This window comes from Schistocerca cancellata, chromosome 1 (assembly GCF_023864275.1).
Source record: "Schistocerca cancellata isolate TAMUIC-IGC-003103 chromosome 1, iqSchCanc2.1, whole genome shotgun sequence".
In the NCBI taxonomy this organism is placed as follows: domain Eukaryota; kingdom Metazoa; phylum Arthropoda; class Insecta; order Orthoptera; family Acrididae; genus Schistocerca; species Schistocerca cancellata.
This window is the reverse complement of record NC_064626.1, coordinates 343,571,293-343,595,985: the sequence shown is the minus strand read 5'-3', so window position 1 is coordinate 343,595,985 and position 24,693 is coordinate 343,571,293. Positions and strand designations below refer to the sequence as shown.

At 41.8% G+C, this 24,693-nt stretch overlaps 1 protein-coding gene across 2 annotated transcripts in view; it reads right to left on the bottom strand.

Moving 5' to 3' along the window:
- Positions 1-1,323: 1,323 nt before the first annotated feature.
- LOC126161396 (apolipoprotein D-like) overlaps positions 1,324-24,693 on the bottom strand; it is a 39,772-nt gene continuing 16,402 nt past the window's right edge. For both annotated transcript variants that reach the window (XM_049917178.1, XM_049917185.1), the window contains exons 3-6: positions 15,776-15,909; positions 7,434-7,522; positions 5,366-5,458; positions 1,324-1,620 (exon numbers count right to left, since the gene is read on the bottom strand). In XM_049917178.1, coding sequence (XP_049773135.1) covers positions 1,493-1,620; positions 5,366-5,458; positions 7,434-7,522; positions 15,776-15,909 — 444 coding nt within the window. In that variant the 3' untranslated portion in view covers positions 1,324-1,492. The remainder of the gene's footprint in view (positions 1,621-5,365; positions 5,459-7,433; positions 7,523-15,775; positions 15,910-24,693) is intronic.

Genomic DNA, 24,693 nt, shown 5'->3' with positions numbered 1-24,693 from the left:
AGTTATTAGCAAAAATAGGGCAGCATTCATGAATATGATTCAATTCATGTCGCCCTATAGGTGCCGGTCCAACGGTATCTTTCGAGGTGGACAGTTCAGTGCCAAATTATACTAAACTTTACTGTTTGTAGATCGCTTACATTGATCCAAACATCATGAAACAGCCTACAGCCTGTCTGTCGCACTTTCTCCTGCAGTATGTCACAAGACATGTCAAATACTCGGAAGCAAATTGGAGCCGAATTTGAACCAACAGCAATTGCAGGTTCCTGTCCATTAACGTGAGTGCGATCTTGTTAGATTTAATGATAAACTTGTTCGTCTTTGGAAAATAAGTACAGAATAAAAATGATACCACCTTTCATTCGTTATAAATGCAGTTTAGTGGTAACCGTAGCTCGTACATTTTTATCCAAGCATATCGCTATCATTTTGAACTGGACCAGAGAAAGGTTAGCGTTATCACGCGAACCACACTCAACGCCATCATCATCAGCATCAGATGACCAGAATGGAAACTTCTCCCTATCGCGCCGCACGGTCAAGGGCGCCTTGTCACTGTCCGCGCGGCTACCCCTCGTCGGAGGTTCGAGTCCTCCCTCGGGCATGGGTGTGTGTGTTGTCATTAGCATAAGTTAGTTTAAGTTAAATTAAATAGTGTGTAAGCTTAGGGACCGATGAACTCGGCAGTTTGATAGTATAGGATCTTACCACAAATTTCCCAAAAAATTCCCCATCGCCATGTGTAATGTTCGTGTTTGGCCTGCAGGAAACCTGGCATTTAATGAAATTACTTTCATTACAGCTGCTTTACTCGAATACCTAGAAGATATGCGATTTCAACAGTAGAACCTGAAGAAGCAAAACGGAGTCAACTGAAAACTTTTTCACGTAATTACTTGTATGTTGTTCTTGATGGGGACACAGTGACAAAACAAGAAACAGGAACTCAGCAATCCTTGGTACAATACCCACGGCAACAAAAAATTTTAAAATTATAAAATAAAAATAAGAAAACAAACATTCTACTGAAACTATGAGAACAGTAATTGATGCCATCGTAAAAGTCACTCTCAAGTCTTATCGAAATACGATGTTAGCCTCATCAACAAAGACATACATGACATTAGTTTTTCTTATTGTTTATCTTACCTATGAGTAAAGCAGGAGGTTTGTTTCGTTAAAGTCCGTTGTACATTGCTTGTATCACCACTAGAGAATAAAGTATCTACTTTTCTTTCCTCACGATAGTGGATGGCGCTATGATTTGTCCTTAACATCCAAGATGATCATACATAAACATTACTTCACTTCATATACAACTAGGTAAGAATTTTTTATTTATTACTCAGTTAGAAATTAAACTTCTTACAAACAGGCGAACTCAGAAATATTCTTCAACTGTCATGCAATATCTCAGGTACCCAATTAAACACCCGAGTACGTCGACATGTGAATCTAGAGATAGTACTAGCAATTACTCGAATACAAGTTAGTTACAAGACTGCAACGTCTTTATGTAAAACAGCGTTGACAGGTTGTTGCTTTTCAGAACGGCTTTCATTTTATTTATCACTTCTTTGCTTGGTGACTTCTCCCGGGACAAAAGCCATGAATATTCTGAAACAGGAGAAACAACTATATTGGTACACGTCACATCGAATTCTGTTTCATGGTAAACACCAAGGAAGACTGCTTTAGTGTCATTACTGTGTTGTCAATTAGTGTAAATCGACTGCAGACTTAAAAGTATCAAAAAAAGCAATTCATTCAGAAAAGTAGCTTCGAAATAAATTACTCAAGAGTCGAAGTACTCTAAGGCAACTTGTTTTACGCTACGTTTGACAAGAAAATTTGAAATGAATCTTGCGGAAAACAATTCTTTAGAGGCAGAGACCCGTATCATTTCTTCATTTAAGTTAGCTATTCTTTTGATGTAGTACTGAACTACATCCTGTGTCATATTTGCAACTTTGGTATTTAGATTGTTATTACTGTTCTAGAAAGGTCTTATGCCATTGCCTTAGTCATTAGTACTTAGCGATACGGCAGTGGTATCATAACACAATCGTAGTCGTCATTTTAAATTTTAGTAGTCATTTATCATTATTTAGTCTTTTTATTCAGTAAGCCTCGAGGAATAGCATTCATGAAATGACCAAATAATCCCTTTCTCAAGAGCAACCAAGAGTTGAGAAATAAATGTTCTCACAAGAAAATGCCACCACAACCGATACAACCCCAATCGCACTGATAACCAAGGTCAGATAATACGAGGGTGAGTCAAATGAAAAACTTAAATTTGTAATAACTAATCGAAATTTCGAGCCGTTATCCTGTAAGTTGGTAAGCTTGCTACAAACAGCGTGCAGAAATTCCTGTAGGTGGCAGCATAGTGCAGATGCACACATACCGTCGCAGTATCAGTATAAAGATGGCTATCCTACTTGCGACTCGTACCAGGGAAGAAAAGCGTTCTGATATTCGGTTTTTGCGTAGTGAAGGTGTGAAACCTATTGAAATTCATCGACGAATGAAGGTTCAAGACGGTGATGCATGTTTGTCACAGCAGCAAGTCTACGAATGGAGTAGGATGTTCGCAAATGGTGTAACTTCTGTGGAAGATGTCCCTCGTCCAGGTCAGGCACAACGAGTTATGACTCCACAGAACATTGCAGCAGTTGAAGCCACAGTGACGGAAAACCGCCGAGTGACACTGAATGAAATTGCAGCATGTTTACAGATTAGTCATGGGTCGGCACACCACATTATCCATGATGTGCTCTAGTTTCACAAAGTGTCTGCAAGATGGGTGCCACGGCAGCTGACTCCTGAAATGAGAGAACGACGTGTTGATGCTTCTGAAGAACTTCTTCGGCGCTTTGAGCGAGAAGGTGATGGCTTCCTTACAAGAATCGTTACTGAGGACGAAACCTGGGTTCACTTCCACCAACCTGCATTTTGAGTGTCTTCCTCATCCAGCATACTCACCAGACCTTGCCTCAAGCGATTTCCGTATGTTCGGACCACTTAAAGACGCAATGGGAGGAAAGAAGTTCCGTTCTGGTGAGGTACGCCACGCGGTGCATGAGTAATTGCGCGGGCTACCAAAAGCATTTTTTTCTAAAGGAATTTATACACTTTATAAGCGCTGGAGGACTTGTATTGAGCGTGGGGGAGATTATGTTGAAAAGTGATACAGATTTGTACCACTTCTGCACAATAAATAATATTTAAAAAAATTTAAGGTTTTCATTTGACTCACCCTCGTATCTCGGATTCTTCCTTCTATATCGAAAGAGATCATCCACCATTAATTGATGCCACAATGTAGCATAATAAATCAACATTTCTGCCTTGCTCTGGTGAAATAGTGGTGTTGATGTACTGATTTGTAAACAGCCTCCACGGCAGAAATTAAGTGATAACTATACAACAAACACAAGGATCCTGCGAGACTGTTTTTGTTACCAACAGAATGTTAGCGATTTTGTAACGTCCTGGCCACCTGTGAGTACGTTATCTTCCGAAATGAAACGCAACGAGGCACTAATGCGTCCCAAGGATATCACACTGTATAGGTGTTTCAAAAGTCTTTCCAGTAGTGGGCGAATCTATCAGACAAGAAACTCAGCGAAAGCAAAAAAAAATCCTAGTCTTCGCTTAGCCCTTAAAGGTCCTTAATAGGCACTAGTAGTAATTTATCGTTATTTAGTCTTTTTATTTAGTAAGCCTCGAAGAGCAGCACTCATGAGATGACCGAATAATCGCTTCCTCAAGAACTTCTGATAAATGGAGGCAAACGAAGTGATCTAAGATTCAGAAACAAGTTGAGTTGGGAACTAAGGAACTATCTTGCAAATTTAGTGAAGAAGAATTGCACTAGCCACTCGACAACGCAAGAACCATAAGGCAGCTGGCCTGGATGATACACAGGTGGAGGAAGTAAAACGATATGGACAAGTCACCCCGAAATGGCTTGTCGAATTCTTTAATAAATGCTTGCGAGAGAAGCAGATGTCTAAAGTAAGGGGAAAAAACCTAAGTAGTTGCCATTTTAATGCTTGGGAAAGAACCATACATCCGCAAAAGTTGTCGACTTATTTCACTCCTATTTCATCTTTATAATATATATGAAAGACTTGTTTGAACTGTTTGAGCCCTTTGATTGACAAACTATTATTAGCTGAAAAGAGAGGCTTCAGACCTCAAAGGAACTAATCAGCACAAGCAGCCAAATTAAATCAACACACAGAGGACGAATTTGAAAGAGATGGTATCGTTGATCTATCTTCAGCCTATAATACTGTGCAACACCATATGATGCTCCAGATCTACAGCATGGCGCCCGGTTACGCCTTCGTGAAAATAATTGGCACTTTATTGCACAATCGAAGATTCCTTGTTGATTTTCAAGGAAGACGAAATCAACTAAAATAACGGCTTGTCTCAAACAAGTGCTTTGTCGCTTGCCCTTTTCAATACACACATCAAAAAAAGTTTTCGAGCGCCTCGGTTCCGAGAGTTCCGGAACCTGTATAGAAAATTGGAATAAAGATCAACATAAACATCATTTCCGCTCTTTTTATTGCTCATGAAAACCACACATTGCTTGTTGTACCACCATACAGCGAGACCTTCAGAGGTGGTGGTCCAGACTGCTCTACACACTGGTACCTCTAGTACCCAGTAGCACGTCCTCTTGGATTGATGCATGCCTGTACTCGTCGTGGCATACTATCCACAAGTTCATCAAGGCACTGTTGGTCCAGATTGTCCGTGTGTCGGAGCCAGAACCTTACTACCGTGGTTTGAGGAGCGTTCTAATGGAATCACGTTGACGTCTAGGCGATCAAATTCTCCTGGGGTAAATCCTATGGAAACAATCTAGGTCATTATCGGGTGCCAACACCACGTACGCAAATCAGCGGCCCGTTATTTACGCAAATTACATTACCTGCGCTTAGACATCTGATGCCACATACCTCCAAAAACTACCAATAAGCTATAGAATCTCTGACAAGCAGAATCAGTGATGTATTTCGTTCCAAAGATGGGCAAACAAGCTACTAATCAGATGGTCATAATGTTGCTCATCAGTGTACATGACTATTAAATTACCTGTCTTCTCCTTGGTTTTCGTATAGTTGATGGAAGATTGTGTCCTTTAATCTCTAGAAATAGAACAAATGCTTACACCAGTTTCATACGGTCTAAGATTATTATATGTCTAAAACTTATGAGTTTTGTATTATTTGTCTTTGCACTGTATTCATTAGCTATACATTAGTATTTTGTTTATTCCGAGACTGAGTGAAAGATCTATGAGTGAAACATCTGACAGATACAACACAAAGCTACTTACTATAGTGGAAAATTCCGAGAATCTTCTTGCACGACCACGCTACGGCGTAGTTGTCGTAATCCGATCCGAGAATCGTCACTGCACCAGAAGCATCTGCAAGTGAAATTTATTAATTATTAACACGTTTTCATAAACTTCAAAAGAACTTACAAGAAAAACAGCTCTGATGGGGAATACATTGCACCCTCGCTAGCACTGAGACTTCCATAGTCCTAACTAAACTTCCTAGATATAGGTTCTTTTGCTCGAATCCCGCCACATCCAGAATCGTATCAGTGAGTCCCTGCGCTCCTATAGAGTTCGTGTTGGACACGTAATATTTCACTTATGGCAGGGTAAATTTACTTGTTCTTCCTGCGAACTACGACGATATGCCCGCGAACTGTAGCTCTGATTACCATCATTAAACGTTTCCTCGCGATGCACTGGTCGCATCAACACAGTTAAACGGAAACGGACTGGAGACAAACCCACTTTATGAAATTTAGTATCGACTACCTGACAGCAGATGATGTGTTTCGGTACGTTTTGAAGACACATACACTGAGGTTATAAAAGTCATGGGGTAGCGATATGCATATAAACAGACGGCGGTAGTATCGCGTACACAAGGAATAAAGGGCTGTGGATTGACGGAGCTGTCATTTGCGCTGTGATTCATGTGGAAAGGTTTCCGATGTGGTAATGACGGCATAGTGGGAATTAACAGACTTTAAAGGAGCTTTACGAATGTGACATTCCATTTCAAAAATTGTTAGGGAGTGGTAACCCACTGTGTCAAGAGTGTGCCGAGAATATCAAATTTCAGCCGTTACCTCTCACCACGGATAACGGATAACGGCCTTCACATAACGACCGAGAGCTACGGAATTTGGGTAGAATTGTCAGAGCTAACAGACAAACTTCATTGCGTAAAATAAAAGGAGCCATCAATGTGAGACGTACGGCGAACGTATCCGCTAGGACAGTGCTGCCAAATTTGGCGTTAATGAGCCATGGCAGCAAACCACCGACGCGAGTGTCTTTGTTAACAGCAAAACATCGCCTGCAGCTCCTCACCTGGGCCCTTGACCTCATCAGTTGTACACTAGACGACTGGAAAACCGTGCCTGCTAAGATGAGTCTCGGTTTCAGTTGGTAAGTGCTGATTGTAGAGTTAGAGTGAGGCGCATCCACGGACCCAAGTTGTATACAAGGCACTGTACAAGCTGATAGTGGCTTCATAATGGTGCGGACTGTGTTTACTCGGATCATTGACTGGAAATGGTTATGTTCGGCTACTTGGAGACCATTTGCAGCTGTTAATGTGCTTCATATCTCCTAACAACAACGGAATTTTTACTGATGACAACACACCACGTCACTGGGCCACAGTTGTTCGTGACTGACTTGAAGAACAATCTGGACAAGTCGAGAGAATGATTTGGCCACCCAGATCACCCGACATGAATCCCGTCGAACATTTCTGGAACATAATCGAGAGGTCAGTTCGTGCTGAAAATCTTGCGCCGGAAACATTTCCACAGTTGTGGATGGCTATAGTCGCAACATCGCACAATTTTTCTGCGGGGGAATTCTAACAACTGGTTGAGCCCACGTCGCGTCGAGATGCTACACTACGACGGGCAAAAGGAGATCCGACATGATATTAGGAGGTATCGCATGACTTTTGGCACCTCAGTGTGTTTCTCGTATGGTAGTCGTGTTACTGTGGAGTAGCTCTGATTATTGTCGAGTACCTCAACTGTGGAAATTAATACATTCCCTTCATTTTTCTATCAAGACAGGGATTAGCTGCTAACAGCCTGACATGCGTAGATATCCTCTTTCACGAAAGAGTAGGAAGAAATGTTTCTTCATTGGATTGCTCGCGTACAGTGGCTGTGCTCTTTGTTATTTGAAATATTCTTCTGAAAAGTTTCGGAGCATCGTGATTAACACCATAAAGAATAGTGCATTTTAGCCTAATAGTTCCCACTGAATAAACTATCACGGATTTTTTATGTCTCAGTATGGTGCAGTTCACTGCATCAAAAGCTAACTTCTAGCAAGTGCACTTCCTACTTACTTATATCGGGGAAGTTGAGAGTGAAAACTCCACTACCATCGCTGCTGGTCTGTAAGGCCGTGCCTTCGGCGATGGTCTCTTTCCGAGTCCTGTAAAAAGATGTAACAGAGAAGGGCGAATGAGTCGATATTAAAGGCAATACCAGTACATATTTACATAAATAACAAACAAAAGTATATCAGCGTGCATTCCGTCATAGTTTCACCACAAGTTATGGAAATTTTAAAGTGTTATTGATTCTTTTCCCGCATACATGGTAATCGAACTGGTAAGTGAATTAGGCAACGACAAGACAAAATTTAAAACTTCAAGAAGTAACTAACAGCAAGTCTTTTAATACAGCGTAGCGAGTAAGGGATTACAACACGGAATTCGCCAGGGTTGCTGTAGTCGGATGTCTTGGGGCACTACCTGTGAAATACATTCGGTTTAGTTATCTTAGCATACATTCTGAGATATTCCCGTATCAGAGGAATTCTTTTATGGATCTGCAGAACATAGAATGTTTCAAATTGGCATCCAATGGATCGGCATAGAAAAAGTCTCATGCTGCACGTATTGCTGAGCAGTACTTCGGCGTTCTTTGCGTATAGACTTTTTCGCTATAATGAAAGGTATTACTTATTATAAGTACCAAAGTAGAAAAACTTCTCATGAGGTAACAAGAAGTAATTTGTATGGTATTACTTTCCGTCTGCACCTCTTCAGCGGTTTCAATCTACGTTGGTGATTATTAAAATTTCAACACCAGAAATGACGGCAAAAAACTAAATTTTACTTACTGCGCAAATACAATGTACTTAGCAAGAAAGCATGATTAAATTTTTAGGCGGTTAGGGGGAGAACATTGTGCGAAATTTAGTGTATAGGGCTGTCAGCAACAACATTTCTAACGAGGTTGGGCATCGGGGCCATATGAGCTTGGATGACAGTCGGGTACTTCTGTAAGTAGGCTGTTTATATTTTCTTATTGGCAACGTTACGTAGCGCTCTGTATGAAAATCACTGGCTGTGCTGTGTGCAGCCTGTGGTTAGTTTGCATTGTTGTCTGCCATTGTAGTGTTAGGCAGCGGCAGCTGGATGTGAACAGCGCGTAGCGTTGCGCAGTTGGAGGTGAGCCGCCAGCAGTGGTGGATGTGGGGAGAGAGATGGCGGAGTTTTGTAATTTGTCATGAACTGATATATATATTATGACTATTAAGGTAAATACATTGTTTGTTCTCTATTAAAATCTTTCATTTGCCAACTATCCCTATCAGTAGTTAGTGCCTTCAGTAGTTTGAATCTTTTATTTAGCTGGCAGTAGTGGCGCTCGCTGTATTGCAGTAGTTCGAGTAATGAAGATTTTTGTGAGGTAAGTGATTTGTGAAAGGTATAGGTTAATGTTAGTCAGGGCCATTTTTTTTGTAGGGATTTTTGAAAGTCAGATTGCGTTGCGCTAAAAGTTAGTGTGTGTCAGTTTAAGCACAGTCTCGTATACTATTGTTCTAAGGGGACGTTTCACTTCATCCCACGCTGCTTTAACTCTGTGCCTGAGTTCAGTTGTAGCGGCTGGTTACTGGCGGAGCGTCACTCTTTCAACGGCCCATGGTAAATGTGCTAGGTAGGACAGTACTCCAACACTCTCTGTATCGAACTGTATCTGCGTATAATGGGCAACTTGCTGTTTGGTTTCATTTTGCTAAAAAATAACTTCACGAGCAACTTGAAAGTAGAACATAATAATCGCCCTTCACTCGTTATAACTGTAATAGCTGCTGTCCGAAATATTGGCTATACAAACAGAGTTAATCGTGTTGTGTACTCAGTGGAACCCCATACGGTCACATCAGGTGCTGGCTAGGTCCGTGCGATATGACGAATTCAGTCCGGTAACGGTCTTTCTCGTAAGAGCCTTCTCACATGGATATGTTACTCGTGACGCCTTATGTAGCCTTGATAATCACGATTCTGCACTTCCGAATTCCGGATAAAGCTGGTAGACATTTCTCTCTCTTATACGATGCATGATACAATCTTCTCACAACAAACCAAGATCCAGATGTGATTCCTGAAAGAGAAACTCTCTCTGTGATATTTCCATACGCAAAAAACGTAGACGGTGTTACTTGTACCTACTTTCCGCGGCTGGGCGGAATGTTATTTGACACGTTTCGCGATGATGGCTAGAAGAGATTCCAAGACATTGCATGATTAAAGACGGATTTCGATTTATCTGCCAGACTGCTCTCGCTTTTTGCTGCTACCTTATTACTTCCTACTTTAGCTGAATGACACAGAGTGTAGTGCCCAGCTCAGCGACCTGTTTGTCCAGTCAAGCAATTGACGATACTTTGATAGAATATTGTCCCAACAGGAATATCCTCAAGTGTACAGAGAAGCTGGTAAAGCTACTTCAGTCTTCGGTTAAACACATGCTTGTGAACATCTCTTTCTCTGTCATGAAATTTATGAAGTCCCGCCAGCGTTTCGGTTTATCGTGTTTTAGCCCATGAAAGTTCTTGTCTTTCACTGTATCACGAATCAAGTTCCAAATATATTACACATTCTAAAACATCACAACTTTATCTTAAACGCCTGTTTGTATTGTAAGGTTTTTTTCTAGTTCTACTCATCGTCTCAGCACTATTTAATGTATTTATTTAATCAAGTAATAAAAGTTGTTGCTTTGGCAGAAAAATAAAAAGTTGAAAATAAAAAAATATGATAAACTTCTGTATACAGAAGTATCCTGCAATATTCGCCTCTTAGAATTAGATACACTGTGTTCAAACACGTCTTCTTAAGCTTTCCGCATGTGTAGCCTTCAGCATTTAGCTGTATCATTCGCGCATCTTCTCAGAATAGAACAATGATGGGGGAGGTCAGAGTGCTAAGCAGACATAGCTGTGCTTCTGGAGCACGAGCATACTCCAAGAGCGCAGAGGCCTGTTCTATAGCGTCATCAATTTACTATACGAACAATGATTCGTAGGGCAATGTGAAGTTACTTCTAATTCTGTTGATGAGTCTCCATTGAAGATAATATACTGCATATAACATACTGCATCCTCCTACTCTTAAACTCTCCATCCTGTCAAAAATTTTGTTTTATACCTAACGCAATCGCACTTTTGTTACTATTTACTGATGTGATTTCATCTCAAATGATTTCAGAAGTCAATAAATACTGCGTCCACCTGATTGCATCGATATAAGCGTGTGTGAGGATGCCATGTGAGAAAAGTGCAAGTTATGTTTCACGTGATCAGTGTGTTTGGAACGTAGGCTGGTTGGAATGGCAATAATTCTGTTCGAGATACCTCATTCTGTTTGATCTCAGAATCTGTTGAAGAATTGTACGACCGATGGACATCGATGAGACGGGACGATAGATTTTGAGGATCATGTCTGATGCCTCTCACGTGATCTGTGCTTTATTCCACTCACTGCACCATTTTCTGTTTAACAGATCTACATCAACTGAGTTCACTGTCAGTATTTGGCCAAACACGATAAATGTAGAAAAGTTGGCTTCTTTGTCAGGATCTCTGGCTGTCGTCTGTTTAATACTTTGCCTGACGATGAGCCAAGAGTTGTCAAAGGCCGGCCGGTGTGGCCTTGCGGTTCTGGGCGCTTCAGTCTGGAACCGCGCGGCCGCAACAGTCGCAGGTTCGAATCCTGCCTCGGGCATGGATGTGTGTGATGTCCTTAGGTTAGTTAGGTTTAAGTAGTTCTAAGTTCTAGGGGACTGAGGCTCAGACGTTAAGTTCCATAGTGCTCAGTGCCGTTTGAACCTTTTGAAGTTGTCAAACGTTGATTATCAAAAATGGTACAAATGGCCCTAAGCACTATGGAACTTAACATCTGATGTCATCAGTTCTCTAGACTTAGAACTATTTAAACCTAACTAACCTAAGGACATCACAAACATCCATAACCGAGGCAGGATCGAACTTGCGACCATAGCAGCAGCGTGGTTCCGGACTGAAGCGCCTAGAACCGCTCAGCCACATCGGTGGTGATAGACTGCAGTCAAGTCTGTGGCCAGAGATAATATGCACCTGTTGCATCAACATCGGCCGGCCTTTCGTTGGTGACCTGCTCCTTGTTATCTGCAACAATCGTTTGCTGCAGCATGGGATGCATCTGCCTAGTTCTTTTGTGTTGAAGCTGTTATGTTTCTGAATATCTATAGCTTCTCTGAGTAAGAATGTGTAGTAGTTCTTCTTCACAATGAGAACCTGTATGTCAGTGAATTTTATTATGTTAGGAGCTATAGCAATTCACAAACTTGACAGGAGTTTCAACAAGAAAGAATAAAGTCTGAAAACAAAGAAATTCGGGATTACTCTGCTATAGAGAACAACCACTGCAGACAACAAAGGAAAAATCACAGTGGGAGTGACATTGCCCCTGGAGTGACTCCACCCCGAAAGGCGGTAGACGAAGACACGTGTGCTCCAGAAAGCAAGCCAGGGCTAGCACGCTATAGGAGCAGCGAGACGATACTCCCCCTACCCCCCCCCCCCCCCCCTGGTGGGGAAATCTCGGCGCCCCACAGCACCACGGCATGTGCCACGGGGTTGCTACACTTGTGAGGAGTGACAGTAGTGAGGAGCGACATTTGTGGGGAGACCCGGCCGAACAGGTAGCGAGCGGTCTACAGGGACACCAAACAGGTGGCACACCACAGTTCAGCACTGCATCGTCACATCACTGCCGGCTTGCATGAGTGCAAAACGATCGCTGTAACGCATCAGGCAAAAAGCATGGGATCTACATAAGATCCGACCGATGCTGCAGGAATATTTCTGCAAGTAAATCATTTGCTAATGAATGATGGGAGCAAATTTTAACTTGCAGATGGCGACAGAGGACAAAATGATAGGATAGTGGTGTTCGCCAGCGAAAGGGGAAAGTCCTGTTTAACAGGCTGCAATTCGTTCTTTATCGATGGAACATTCAAAAGCTCCAGCAAGCAGTTTGGACAGCAGAGGAAACAAACACAGTTCCAACCATGTACACCTTGCTACCCAATAAAAAACGAGAAACGTACGATCGCTTTTTCACAGCTGTTGAGAGCAATGTACCTGGATGGAATCCTGCAGTTATCATAATGGATTTTGAAGCTGCAATCATCCGATCAGTAACACATTTGTTTCCTGATGCAAAGATTAATGGCTGCATCTATCATTTCAATCAGTGCTTGTGGAGGCAAGTGCAGAATTGCGGCCTTGTTGCTGCCTACAAAGAAAACGAAGAAATTCTATTTCACATAAGATTGTGTTGCGCTTTGGCTCACATTCCCCTGGACATGTTAGATGATGGGTGGCTATGCATTCAGGAGACCACGCCAGATAATGAAAAACTGCAGGATTTTTACGACTATTTTGTTGATCAATACCTGGATAATGAAGACAAGCCAAGAGGTATACGGAACTGCGCAGGAAGGTGTCACCGCACCAACAGTGTTTCAGAAGGATGGAATCGGAGGACGAATACATTAATTTCGAAGGTCATCCAAATTTTTACTCCGTAGCTAAAATTCTCAGAGAAGACGCAGAATATCATAGGCACCGACTAGTTTTAAATGTGGGTGGGAAAAAAAGAAAGAAGTTCGCAATTAAGACAGATGAGATAGTTTCTAAGACCCTTACAAGACTCCAAGTTGACGGCAATATAAACTCATTTCTTACTTGCGTGTCTTATGCACAGAAGTTGCAATGGAAAGGAAATGGCTGAAGCTACAGCAACACTTGTAAGTATTGAAAAGGGTTTCAGTTCACGCCGATAGTCCTATTGTAAAAATTGTACATAAATAATCATCCTGTAAATATTGTGAATAAATATAATGCGGAACGAAGAGAGACTACTTCCTCGTTGTGTTCCCTGGAAACGACACAAAGTCGGCTAAATGTCTCTTGCAAATTGTAAAACATTCACAAATGAAGTCTGAAATGTCATAGCTTTTATAACAATCACAATCAACATTTTTGTGTAGAGAATTTTAGAAACAATGTCTGCTTGAGTGGACAATGAATACATCTTGTTTCAATACATAAATTGCATTCCTTAACGCTAACTGCTAGCAGGACTCACATTAGACCTCAGTACACTTGCCTGCGTGGTACAGAAAAATTGATGTTTATTTCGAAATAATTAAAGTAAAAGCTTCTACCGAGAACCAAATTCTTTAGTTGGCTCCTCTTAATATATGGTAAAAGGTTGCCATTCCTATCATATCAAATTTTGGGTGAGGGGTTGAAAGATGGAAAACATTTTTGGCTTCTATAGTTTCTGTAAAATACTGAGTTAAGCATGAGGTTGAGCGAAAATTAAGCCCTATGCAAGATTAATCAGAACAAAAATTGCAATGAAAAATGTCTTACGCATAACTGAGCTGCAACTAATGGTTGACATGATATCGTGGGGACAAAATCAGCTCCCATTTCTAATTTGACTAAGGTTACTCTTCCTTGCCCAAGAACATTCTGAAACAATGTAACCTGGCTGCACTGGAGGAGTGTGAATGTCCCTCGGCAGCTGCCCGGGCCTGCACAAGCCGAGCGCTCAGTCACACTAGCAAAAACATACGTTTTTCATATTTAGTGCTTTTTGCTGCCACCTCCTGCTAGGTACTCCATATCAGCGACCTCAGAAGTCATTAGGCTTCATGAGAAAGCAGAATGGGGTGCTCCGCGGAATCCACGGACTTCGAAGCTGGTCAGGTGATTGGGTGTCACTTGTGTCATACGTCTGTACGCTAGTTTTCCACACTCCTAAACATCTGTAGGTCCACTGTTTCCGATGTGATAGTGAAGTGGAACCCAGAAGGGACACGTACAGCACAAGACCGTACAGGCCGACCGCCGATAGTTGAAGAGCGTCGTAATGTGGAATAGGCAGACCATCACACAGGAATTCCAGGCTGCATCAGCATCCACTGCAAGTACTGTGACAGTTAGGCGGGATTTCATGGCCGAGTGGCTGCTCTTAAGCCACACATCACGCCGGTGAATGCTAAACGACGCCTCGCTTGGTGTAAAGAGAGTAAACATTGGACGATTGAACAGTGGAAAAATGTTGTATGGAGTGACGAATCACGGTACACAATGTGGCGATCCGATGGTAGGTGGTGGGTATGGCGAATGACCGGTGAATGTCATCTGCCAGCGTGTGTAGTGCCATCAGTAACATTCGGAGGTGGTAGTGTTATGGTGTGATCGTGTTTTTCATGGAGGGGGCTTGCACACCTTGTTGTTTTGCGTGGCGCTATCATAGCACAGGTCTACATTGATGTTTTAAGCACCTTCTTATTTCCCACTGTTGAACAATTCGGCGATGGCGACTGCATCTTTCAACACGGCAGAGCACCTGTTCATAATGCACGGCTTGTGGCGAAGTGGTTACACGACAATAACATCCCTCTAATGGACTGGCCAGCACAGAGTCCTGACTTGAATCCTATAGAACATCTTTGGGATGTTTTGGAATGTCGACTTCGTGCCAGGCCTCACCAACCGATATCGATACCTCTCCTTAGTGCAGCATTCCATGAAGAATGGGCTGCCATTCCCCATGAAACTTTACAGCACCTGATTGGCTGTATTCCTGCGAGATTGGAAGCTGTCATCAAGTGGTAGGCCAACACCATATTGAATTCCAGCATTACCGTTGGAGAGCGCCACGAACTGGTAAGTCATTTTCAGCCAGGTGTCCGAATACTTTCGATCGCTTAGTGTATTAATGATGCAGATTGTTTACGAGGAAAAGTGTTACATTTTTAATGTATAAAGGAAATCACTTCAGTTTGAAAAATGATAAGAATGAAGTGGATTTTACTATTGTAATCTAACATTTGCGTAACTTTAACTTACTTTAACAATCTCATTCAAAAGTATGTTGGCGTAATGTTTTAAATTATCCAAGACAATTTCATCTCTCTCTCTCCTGTTAAAGTAAGTTTTAGCCATGAAAATTTAGATTCCATTACTGACAGGGGTTTCTTTGTTCGGCTCTTCAGCAGCAAGTGTTTCCTGAATAGTATAAAACAATGATATACTTTTCTTTTTAAGCACTGTTTTCCTGTATCACTAATATCTCTATAAGTCACATATCATTTTATAGGTGGTTCCGATTTTCAGTTGTCATCTGACAATCTCCTACGATGCTGGAAACGAGAACCGGTTCATGATTAAATAAACAGTCGGAGAACATAGTGAGTGTATTATTTTTTGTTAGACTATAATATTAGTCGACAGTGTCTTAGAAATGCTTGTACATAGTTTTCTGTAGCGCTCTCCTTGTCTTGTTCAGAGCTTATAATGTTACGAGATAGGTGAGCAGCAGGAGATGCTTACAAGAAGTTGGTCAGGGAGACGGTGATGTCGACGGTGCTGTTGTCTGCGGCGGTTTCAAAGTTTGCAGTGACGCATTTGCTGCCCAGCTCGAAGGAATTCGAGTAGCGCTTGTACTCGTACCACGTGCCCAGCAGCTGTCAACAGAGGAACCAAGTGTCTGGTGTAAATTATAGAAATCACTGGAAACACTGCCAGATCTGTCAAAGAAACTGCTGTCTGTGAATTTATAACGTTAGTCGACAATGCCAACCGTAGACCCAGTAGTGGGAAGCGTCATGATCTCGAGACTAGGTACAGTTATATTCCATTTGAAAGTAGCGCAGTCGTCAAGTCGCGGGGAAAATGTGGAAAACTGTCGCTAAAATGATAAGACTGAGACTTGATGATAATGTCACTAAGTTTTAGAGTACAGCGAGAGAATGGTGTGTTAGTTGTTGCAGGAGGAACAAAATGTTGATTGGAGTGGGAATCAGGTACCTGTCCCAAAGCAGAAGCAAAACGCACACAATAAATATCCCATTGACTATATGGATAAATAGGTTGTTTCTGCGACAACACACAAAAACGCCAGTTCTGTTATAGCTTCACAGACTGACAGAAATAGGCTTCGAGGCTAGCATGGTAACTCCGAGAAAAACTGTTTCGTCTAAGGTGTTCGGTTTTAGAAGGTTCCAGAACAATGTGCGAAAGAAACGAAATAGTTTTTAAAAAATAATACTACGTTAGATTTTCACCAAAAAATGAAAAATTCTGAATTAAAGCGGCCAGTGGTTTATTTTGACACATACTGTGTATACGTCTCACAGTGATGGTGTGTGAGAAGCACTGCCAAATGAAAGTGCCAGTTAGTGCTTACTGGGGCACTGTATAGTCATGTGACAGCGCTCCGATTCCGAGAGACACCTTCCCTTTCTGTGTCTCCACCGCAAACATTTATTTATTTATTTATGTAGTTAACCTGGCAAGATTAGGGCCATCAGGCCCTCTCTTACATCTAACCAGGCATTCTACTTATTTTACATTCGTATGTTTTAGCAGGCATGTTAAACTACATCTATTACAAGTAAAAGTGAAATAAACAATTACAAAGGCACACTTGGAAAAATACATACATATAGAGTTTATATTCGTAGATGATAAGTACTGTTATGATTAGACATTATGAAAGAGACAGATTTTAGATAGGAGTGCTAACAGCAGGGAGTATGAGGGATACTGATGGTAAAGGGAGGAGAAGAATAGAGACATGACGAAACATAATTAAGGAAATATAAAGGAAAAGAAGAGAAAGGAGCAAGATGGGGGACACCAGCTTTGCTATTTGACAGAGGAGAGGATTGGCCTTGTACATTAGTTTTGTGGAAAACATTATGAGGATGATAGCGGGAAATGCTTCAACTTCTTCTTAAAAACAGACGTGGATTGAATTTTGCGCAAGGTAAGGGGCAGTTTGTTCCAGAGGCGGACAGCGGCAACTGGAAAGGAGTTTACAAAAGTTTTTTTTTGTGAGTGGGCTCAGTTAGGATACCAAATGAGAGTGACCGCGTGTTACAATTATGATGGCATGAAAGGTATTTAATCTCTGAAGCAAGGTACTGGGGTGCTTGCGCGACGAGGAGTCGGTGAAGTAGACATAGAGTGTGGTAGTCACGCAATTTGTCCGGCCGCAGCCACCCTAGCTGGGAGTATGAGGCACTAACATGATCATATCGGCGAATGTTGCAGGTGTAACGCACACAGGCATTCATGGTTAGTTCTAGCCGTCTTTTGTTTTCACTACTCATGCCTTGTTGAATTACATCACAATAGTGGAGGTTCGGTAGAACGAGTGCTTGCACGAGCTGGCGTTTCAAGTCCTGTGGAAATACGTTCCGAAACTTTTTGAGAGCATAGAGGCACACTGCGACTGTATTCTCCGCCAGGTGAGATGCTCATCCAAAGTTACACCCAGGTTCTTAACTCTTTTCTGATTTGGTATTGGAATACCGTCGAGCAGAATAGGAAGCAGCCGTTCGCGGAAATCTGAACTTATTAATTTCTGATGGGCTATTAAGATTACTTGTGTCTTTTTTGCATTTAGTTTAAGCCCCAGGTTTTTCGCCCATGTCACTACTGAAGACAGATCATTATTCATCTGAGCGATTGCAGTGATTATATCTTCAGGTCAGACGCTTAGTTAGAGCTGGAGGTCGTCGGCATAGAAATGATATTTACAGGAGGACAAAAAATTGGTTCAAATGGCTCTGAGCACTATGAGACTTAACATCTGTGGTCATCAGTCCCCTAGAACTTAGAACTACTTAAACCTAACTAACCTAAGGACATCACACACATCCATGCCCGAGGCAGGATTCGAACCTGCGACCGTAGCAGTCACGCGGTTCCGGACTGAGCGCCTAGAACCGCTAGACCACCGCGGCCGGCAACAGGAGGACAGAACAGACGAAATATCGTTGACAAACAAAGAAAACAAAAGTGGTCCTAAGACTGATCCTTGTTTCACGCCCGAGGATACATGTTTCCAGGAAGATTTTTCATTTACGCAGACAACACATTGCTGTCTGTCTTTTAAATAGCTTACAAACCATCTCATTGAACTATCTGAGAAATTAAGCTGTTGCATTTTTCTGAGAAATATGTCAAAGTTAACAGTGTCAAAAGCTTTGCTGAAGTCTAGTAGCGTCAATATTGTTGCCTTTCGGCTGTCGATGGCATATTTCAGGTCATCAGATACTTTAATTAGAGCAGTGTTTGTGCTGTGCTCTTTACGGAAACCGGATTAGAATTTGTCATATAGACTGAATTCATGCAGGTGTTCAGTGATTTCATCATGAACAATATATTAAAGTGCTTTGGAAACAGCAGGCAGTATGATAATTGGTCGGTAATCATTGGGCAGTTGCGGGTTTTCGATCTTAGGGATGGGTCGAATTATGCTTCTTTTCCATGTAGTGTGGTATATTCCGTTCACGAGGGAAAATTAAGTATATAAGTTAAGACAGGTACTAAGACATCGGCAACATTCTTAATCATGGTTATACTGATACCGTCATTGCCTATCGCATCAGAAGAGATTCTCATTATTGCTTTTCTTGCCGTATTTATTGTTACATGTTTTAGATGGAAGGTATCGTTGTTAGTTATCCAGTTAGGGGATTTTTGTGGACAGTAATTATCGGCCGTGTGGGTATTCAGAGGTGCAGAGAAGAATTCATTTAATTCGTTAGTTGACACATGAAAAGCAGTTTCAGATTTTGCCTTTCCGACCCCCAAGCTACGTAGGTTCTTCCACAGAGCCTTGGGCGTCAGATCGCTGCATACAAGGCAGCGAGCGTGCCTGATTTTCGCATTGCGAATGCATTGTTTCACTGTATTCCGTTGTTGTTGTGGTCTTCAGTCCTGAGACTGGTTTGATGCAGCTCTCCATGCTACTCTATCCTGTACAAGCTTCTTCATCTCCCAGTACTTACTGCAACCTACATCCTTCTGAATCTGCTTAGTGTATTCATCTCTTCGTCTCCCTCTACGATTTTTACCCTCCACGCTGCCCTCCAATGCTAAATTTATGATCCCTTGATGCCTCAGAACATGTCCTACCAACCGGTCCCTTCTTCTTGTCAAGTTGTGCCACAAACTCATCTTCTCCCCAAGTCTATTCAATACCTCCTCATTAGTTATGTGATCTACCCACCCAATCTTCAGCATTCTTCTGTAGCACCATATTTCGAAAGCTTCTATTCTCTTCTTGTCCAAACTATTTATCGTCCATGTTTCACTTCCATACAAGGCTACACTCCATACAAATACTTTCAGAAAAGACTTCATCACACTGAAATCTATACAAATTTCTCTTCTTCAGAAACGCTTTCCTTGCCATTGCCAGTCTACATTTTATATCCTCTCTACTTCGAACATCATTAGTTATTTTGCTCCCCAAATAGCAAAACTCCTTTACTACTTTAAGTGTCTCATTTCCTAATCTAATTCCCTCAGCATCACCCGACTTAATTCGACTACATTCCATTATCCTCGTTTTGCTTTTGTTGATGTTCATCTTATATCCTCCTTTCAAGACACTGTCCATTCCGTTCAACTGCTGTTCCAAGTCCTTTGCTGTCTCTGACGGAATTACAATGTCATCGGCGAACTTCAAAGTTTTTATTTCTTCTCTATGGATTTTAATACCAATTCCGAATTTTTTTTTTGTTTCCTTTACTGCTTGCTCAACATACAGATTGAATAACATCGGGGAGAGGCTACAACCCTGTCTCACTCCCTTCCCAACCACTGCTTCCCTCTCATGTCCCTCGACTCTTATAACTGCCATCTGGTTTCTGTACAAATTGTACATTGCCTTCCGCTCCCTGTATTTTACCCCTGCCACCATTAGAATTTGAAAGAGAGTATTCCAGTCAACATTGTCAAAAGCTTTCTGTAAGTCTACAAATGCTAGAAACGTAGGTTTGCCTTTCCTTAATCTTTCTTCTCAGATAAGTCGTAAGGTCACTATTGCCTCACGTGTTCCATTATTTCCACGGAATCCAAACTGATCTTCCCCAAGGTCGGCTTCTACTAGTTTTTCCATTCGTCTGTGAAGAATTCGCGTTAGTATTTTGCAGCTGTGGCTTATTAAACTGATTGTTCGGAAATTTTCACATCTGTCAACACCTGCTTTCTTTGGGATTGGAATTATTATATTCTTCTTGAAGTCTGTCTCATACATCTTGCTCACCAGATGGTAGAGTTTTGTCAGAACTGGCTCTCCCAAGGCCGTCAGTAGTTCTAATGAAATGTTGTCTCAGGTCTTTCAGTGCTCTGTCAAACTCTTACCGCAGTATTGTATCTCCCATTTCGTCTTCATCTACATTCTCTTCCATTTCCAGAATATTGTCCTCAAGTACGTTGCCCTTGTATAGACCCTCTTTGTACTCTTTCCACCTTTCTGTTTTCCCTTCATTGCTTAGAACTGGGTTTCCATCTGAGCTCTTGATATTCATACAAGTGGTTCTCTTTTCTCCAAAGGTCTCTTTAATTTTCCTGTAGGCAGTACCTATCTTACCCCTAGTGAGATAAGCCTCTACATCCTTACATTTGTCCTCTAGCCATCCCTGCTTAGCCATTTTGCACTTCCTGTCGATATCATTTTTGAGACGTTTGTATTCCTTTTTGCCTGCTTCATTTACTGCATTTTTATATTTTCTCCTTTCATCAATTAAATTCAATATTTCTTCTGTTATCCAAGGTTTTTTACTAGCCCTCATCTTTTTACCTACTTGATCCTCTGCTGCCTTCACTACTTCGTCCCTCAGAGCTACCCATTCATCTTCTACAGTATTTTTTTCCCCTATATGTTACAACTGTTCCCTTGTGCTCTCCGTGAAACTCTGTACAACCTCTGGTTTAATCAGTTTGTCCAGATCCCATCTCCTTAAATTCCCACCTTTCAGCCGTTTCTTCAGTTTTAATCTACAGTTCATAACCAATAGATTGTGGTCAGAGTCCACATCTGCCCCTGGAAATGTCTTACAATTTATACCTGGTTCCAAAATCTCTGTCTTACCATTATATAATCTATCTGATACCTTCTAGTATTTTCATGTGTACAACCTTCTTTTATGATTCTTGAACCAAGGGTTAGCTGTGCTTAAGTTATACTCTGTGCAAAATTCTACCAGACGGCTTCCTCTTTCATTTCTTTCCCCCAATCCATATTCACTGACTATGTTTCCTTCTCTCCCTTTTCCTACTCTCGAATTCCAGTCACCCATGACTATTACATTTTCGTCTCCCTTCACTACCTGAATAATTTCTTTTATCTCATCATACATTTCATCAATTTCTTCATCATCTGCAGAGCTAGTTGGCATATAAACTTGTACTACTGTGGTAGGTGTGGTATTGTTCCTCCTGCCACCGAACTTCACTAATTCCCACTGAATCTAACTTTAACCTATCCATTTCCCTTTTCAAACTTTCCAACCTACCTGCCCGGTTAAGGGATCTGACATTCCACGCTTTGATCTCTAGAACGCCAGTTTACTTTCTCCTGATAACGACGTCCTCCTGAATAGTCCCCTCTCAGATATCCGAATGGGGGACTAATTGACCTCCGGAATATTTTACCCAGGAGGAAGCAATTATCATTTAACCAAACAGAAGCGCTTCATCTCGTCGGGGAAAATTACGGTTGTGGTTTCCCCTTGCTTTCAGCTGTGCAGTAGCTTTCTATATTCTTCGAAACGCTCGGGCTTCTGATTTGCCTTGAAGCGCCTGTGGGCAGCATTCCTATTATGCATCATTTGACGTAATTCAGCTGTGAGCCATGGAGCAGGAGGTTTTCTTACACGGATTGTGCGTACAGGTGCGTGTTTGTCATAGAGGGCAGTCAGTTTATCATCAAGTTCATTAATTTTGCCAACGATTGTAGGTTCTCTGATTATTTGATGCCATGAGATTTCTGAGCAATCGGCTGTTAGAGCGTCAAGGTCAGTAAGTTTCATGTTCCTACAAGTTATGTAACGCGATTTGATCCTTGGGGCTGCACATAGTAGGCCAGGAATATTACATCATGTGCTGAGAAGCCAGGGGGCGAAGTTTGACCAACATATCTTACTTTGTTAGTCTGTTTCGTTGCGATTACGTCTATAAGAGTATGGCTGAGCGCCGTATGGTGTGTAGGTTGTGATGGAAGAATGTTCATGCTATTGCAACTAAACAATCTCTCTTAGCAGGTCTATGTTCAGGTCACCCATTACGATGACATGTTCGTACTGACACTGAAGTGAATGTAATTCCGACTCAAAGGAACTCATTGAGCTTATTTTTGGCGGCTTGTACACGACACCAGTCAAGAACTTCCGACTTTGTATATTTATTTCAGTGAACATGAATTCAGCCTCTTTTTCTTCGGCGGGGTTTGACATACATAAGACTTTAGCTTTGAGATCTGTTCGTATATACGCGCCTACCCCGCCACCTCGCTTGTTTGATCTGTCTGCCCTAAGAAGTGTGTACCCTGGGAGATGAATAGATGCAGAGTATATGTGTGGTTTTAACCACGTTTCGGATAAGAGGATTACGTGGTAGTTTAGTTGGTTGAAAAGTTCTTCGTAGTGTGCAGGTAAAGACTGGATGTTGCAGTGCGCTACTAAAAGCTCTGACGCGTTCCGCTGGGCAGCCTGGAGTAGGGTGGCAAACTGGTTTGTCCCTCTGGCAGCGCCGTCAGCCTGGACAGGTCTAATGATCGCTTTACCGGATAATAAGTTATTATTATTATTAAGGAACATTTACTCAGTGGCATTAACATATTGTACTGCAGAAGGTAACAATGCTTTGTATCGTAGACAGAACAAATCAAAGCATAATTACAGATCCTGGCTGTGATTGTGACTGTATTTTGTACTCTTTTGATATGCTGGTGCTGTTTTGCAACTTCGTGGCAGACGAAAACTGTATGCCATGCTGGACTAGGACTCGAACCTCGGACCTTGCCTTTCGCTAACCATGTTCTTACCAACTGAACTACCCAGGCCCGATTCAGAGCGCCCCCACAAAGATGTACTCCCGTAAGTAACGCTCTCTTCTTTTGAAACTGGTCAGAAGTTCTCCAAACAGCTTGCTGCACTAGCTCTCTTGAGAGAATGTGCTTCCAGAAGAGCTAGTCAAGCAAGGTGCCCAGGAGAACTTGTGTAAACTATGGAAGGAAGACAGCACTACTGACGCTAGTACAGCTATCTGGGGGCTCCCTGAAGCGTGCCTGGGTAGCTCAGTGCCTTGGTCTGTTGACATACAGCTGAATGTGTTAAGAGGCGCATAATTTGCATTGAGGTTTTATGCTATGTGTATAAATGAGGTAGATGACACTAGAGCTGATTTAATGGTTTGTTTCGTGGGTATAAGAATGTCAATTTCCTTTTACGATATTGTAATATAAAAGTTGGGTTCGAAAGCCACGTTCCCCTTTTGAGCATTAAAACTATTATTGCGCAGAAGCAATATTTATCTTTATTAGACACATATTCTAGCCTGTACATTAAAATTTTGAATGATCTTAATACTTACAGATGTTTCCACACGGCACCTGCCGACGACGGAAAACCAAATAACTCATTCCAAAAGGCTATGTAAAGGCAGATTGTTTTCCCGTGGCTAAGGAATAAATTAGATTGTGGAATCTTAGAAAATGCCTGCTCTCCACGGTTCAGTGAATCGGAATCAAAACATGGCGGTGTCAACCACATCCCCGCTGATCTGTCAAGAATTGAGGGACGTATTGGCTGGTGTTCTAAAAAAAATAAGGAATACACTATAACCAAGCTAATCCATGAAACTGAAACATCATCAAAGGCACTTTACTGGTGTAAATAAAAGAATAAGATTATCCCAGTAACACTGCGATTTAAACGTATCCCCTTTTAAATTACTTGCCTTGGGAAGCTACACAATGCTGGAGACGGTTTTCCCACTCCTCATAGCAGTGCCGAAGCTGGATAGTGGAATAACTCTCAGCTGATCGGTTGCTGCCATTTGAATGTTGTCCATGTCCCGAAAGCAACGTCCCTTTACGAGTGTTTTGCAATCTCGTAAAGATAAAAAAGTCACAGGGACCTAAGGCGAGAGAATTAGGAGGCTGAGAAGCCGTAAAATGTTCTTTCTGGGCAAAAACTGGTTTACTGAAACTGTTGTGTAAGACGATTGTCCTGAAGCAGCATCCTATTGGATTTCATTTTTGGTCTTACAGGCACGATCCTTTTTGTGCAGTCTTTCAAGAACTTCTCGGTAAAAGAGTTTCTTAACCTCTTTGCCTTGAGGCACAGACTATTTATGAACAATTCCCTAGCTATCAAAATAACATATCAGCATTCAGTTGACCTATGATCTCCGGATCGTACTCAAACACTCAAACCCTGTCACCGATA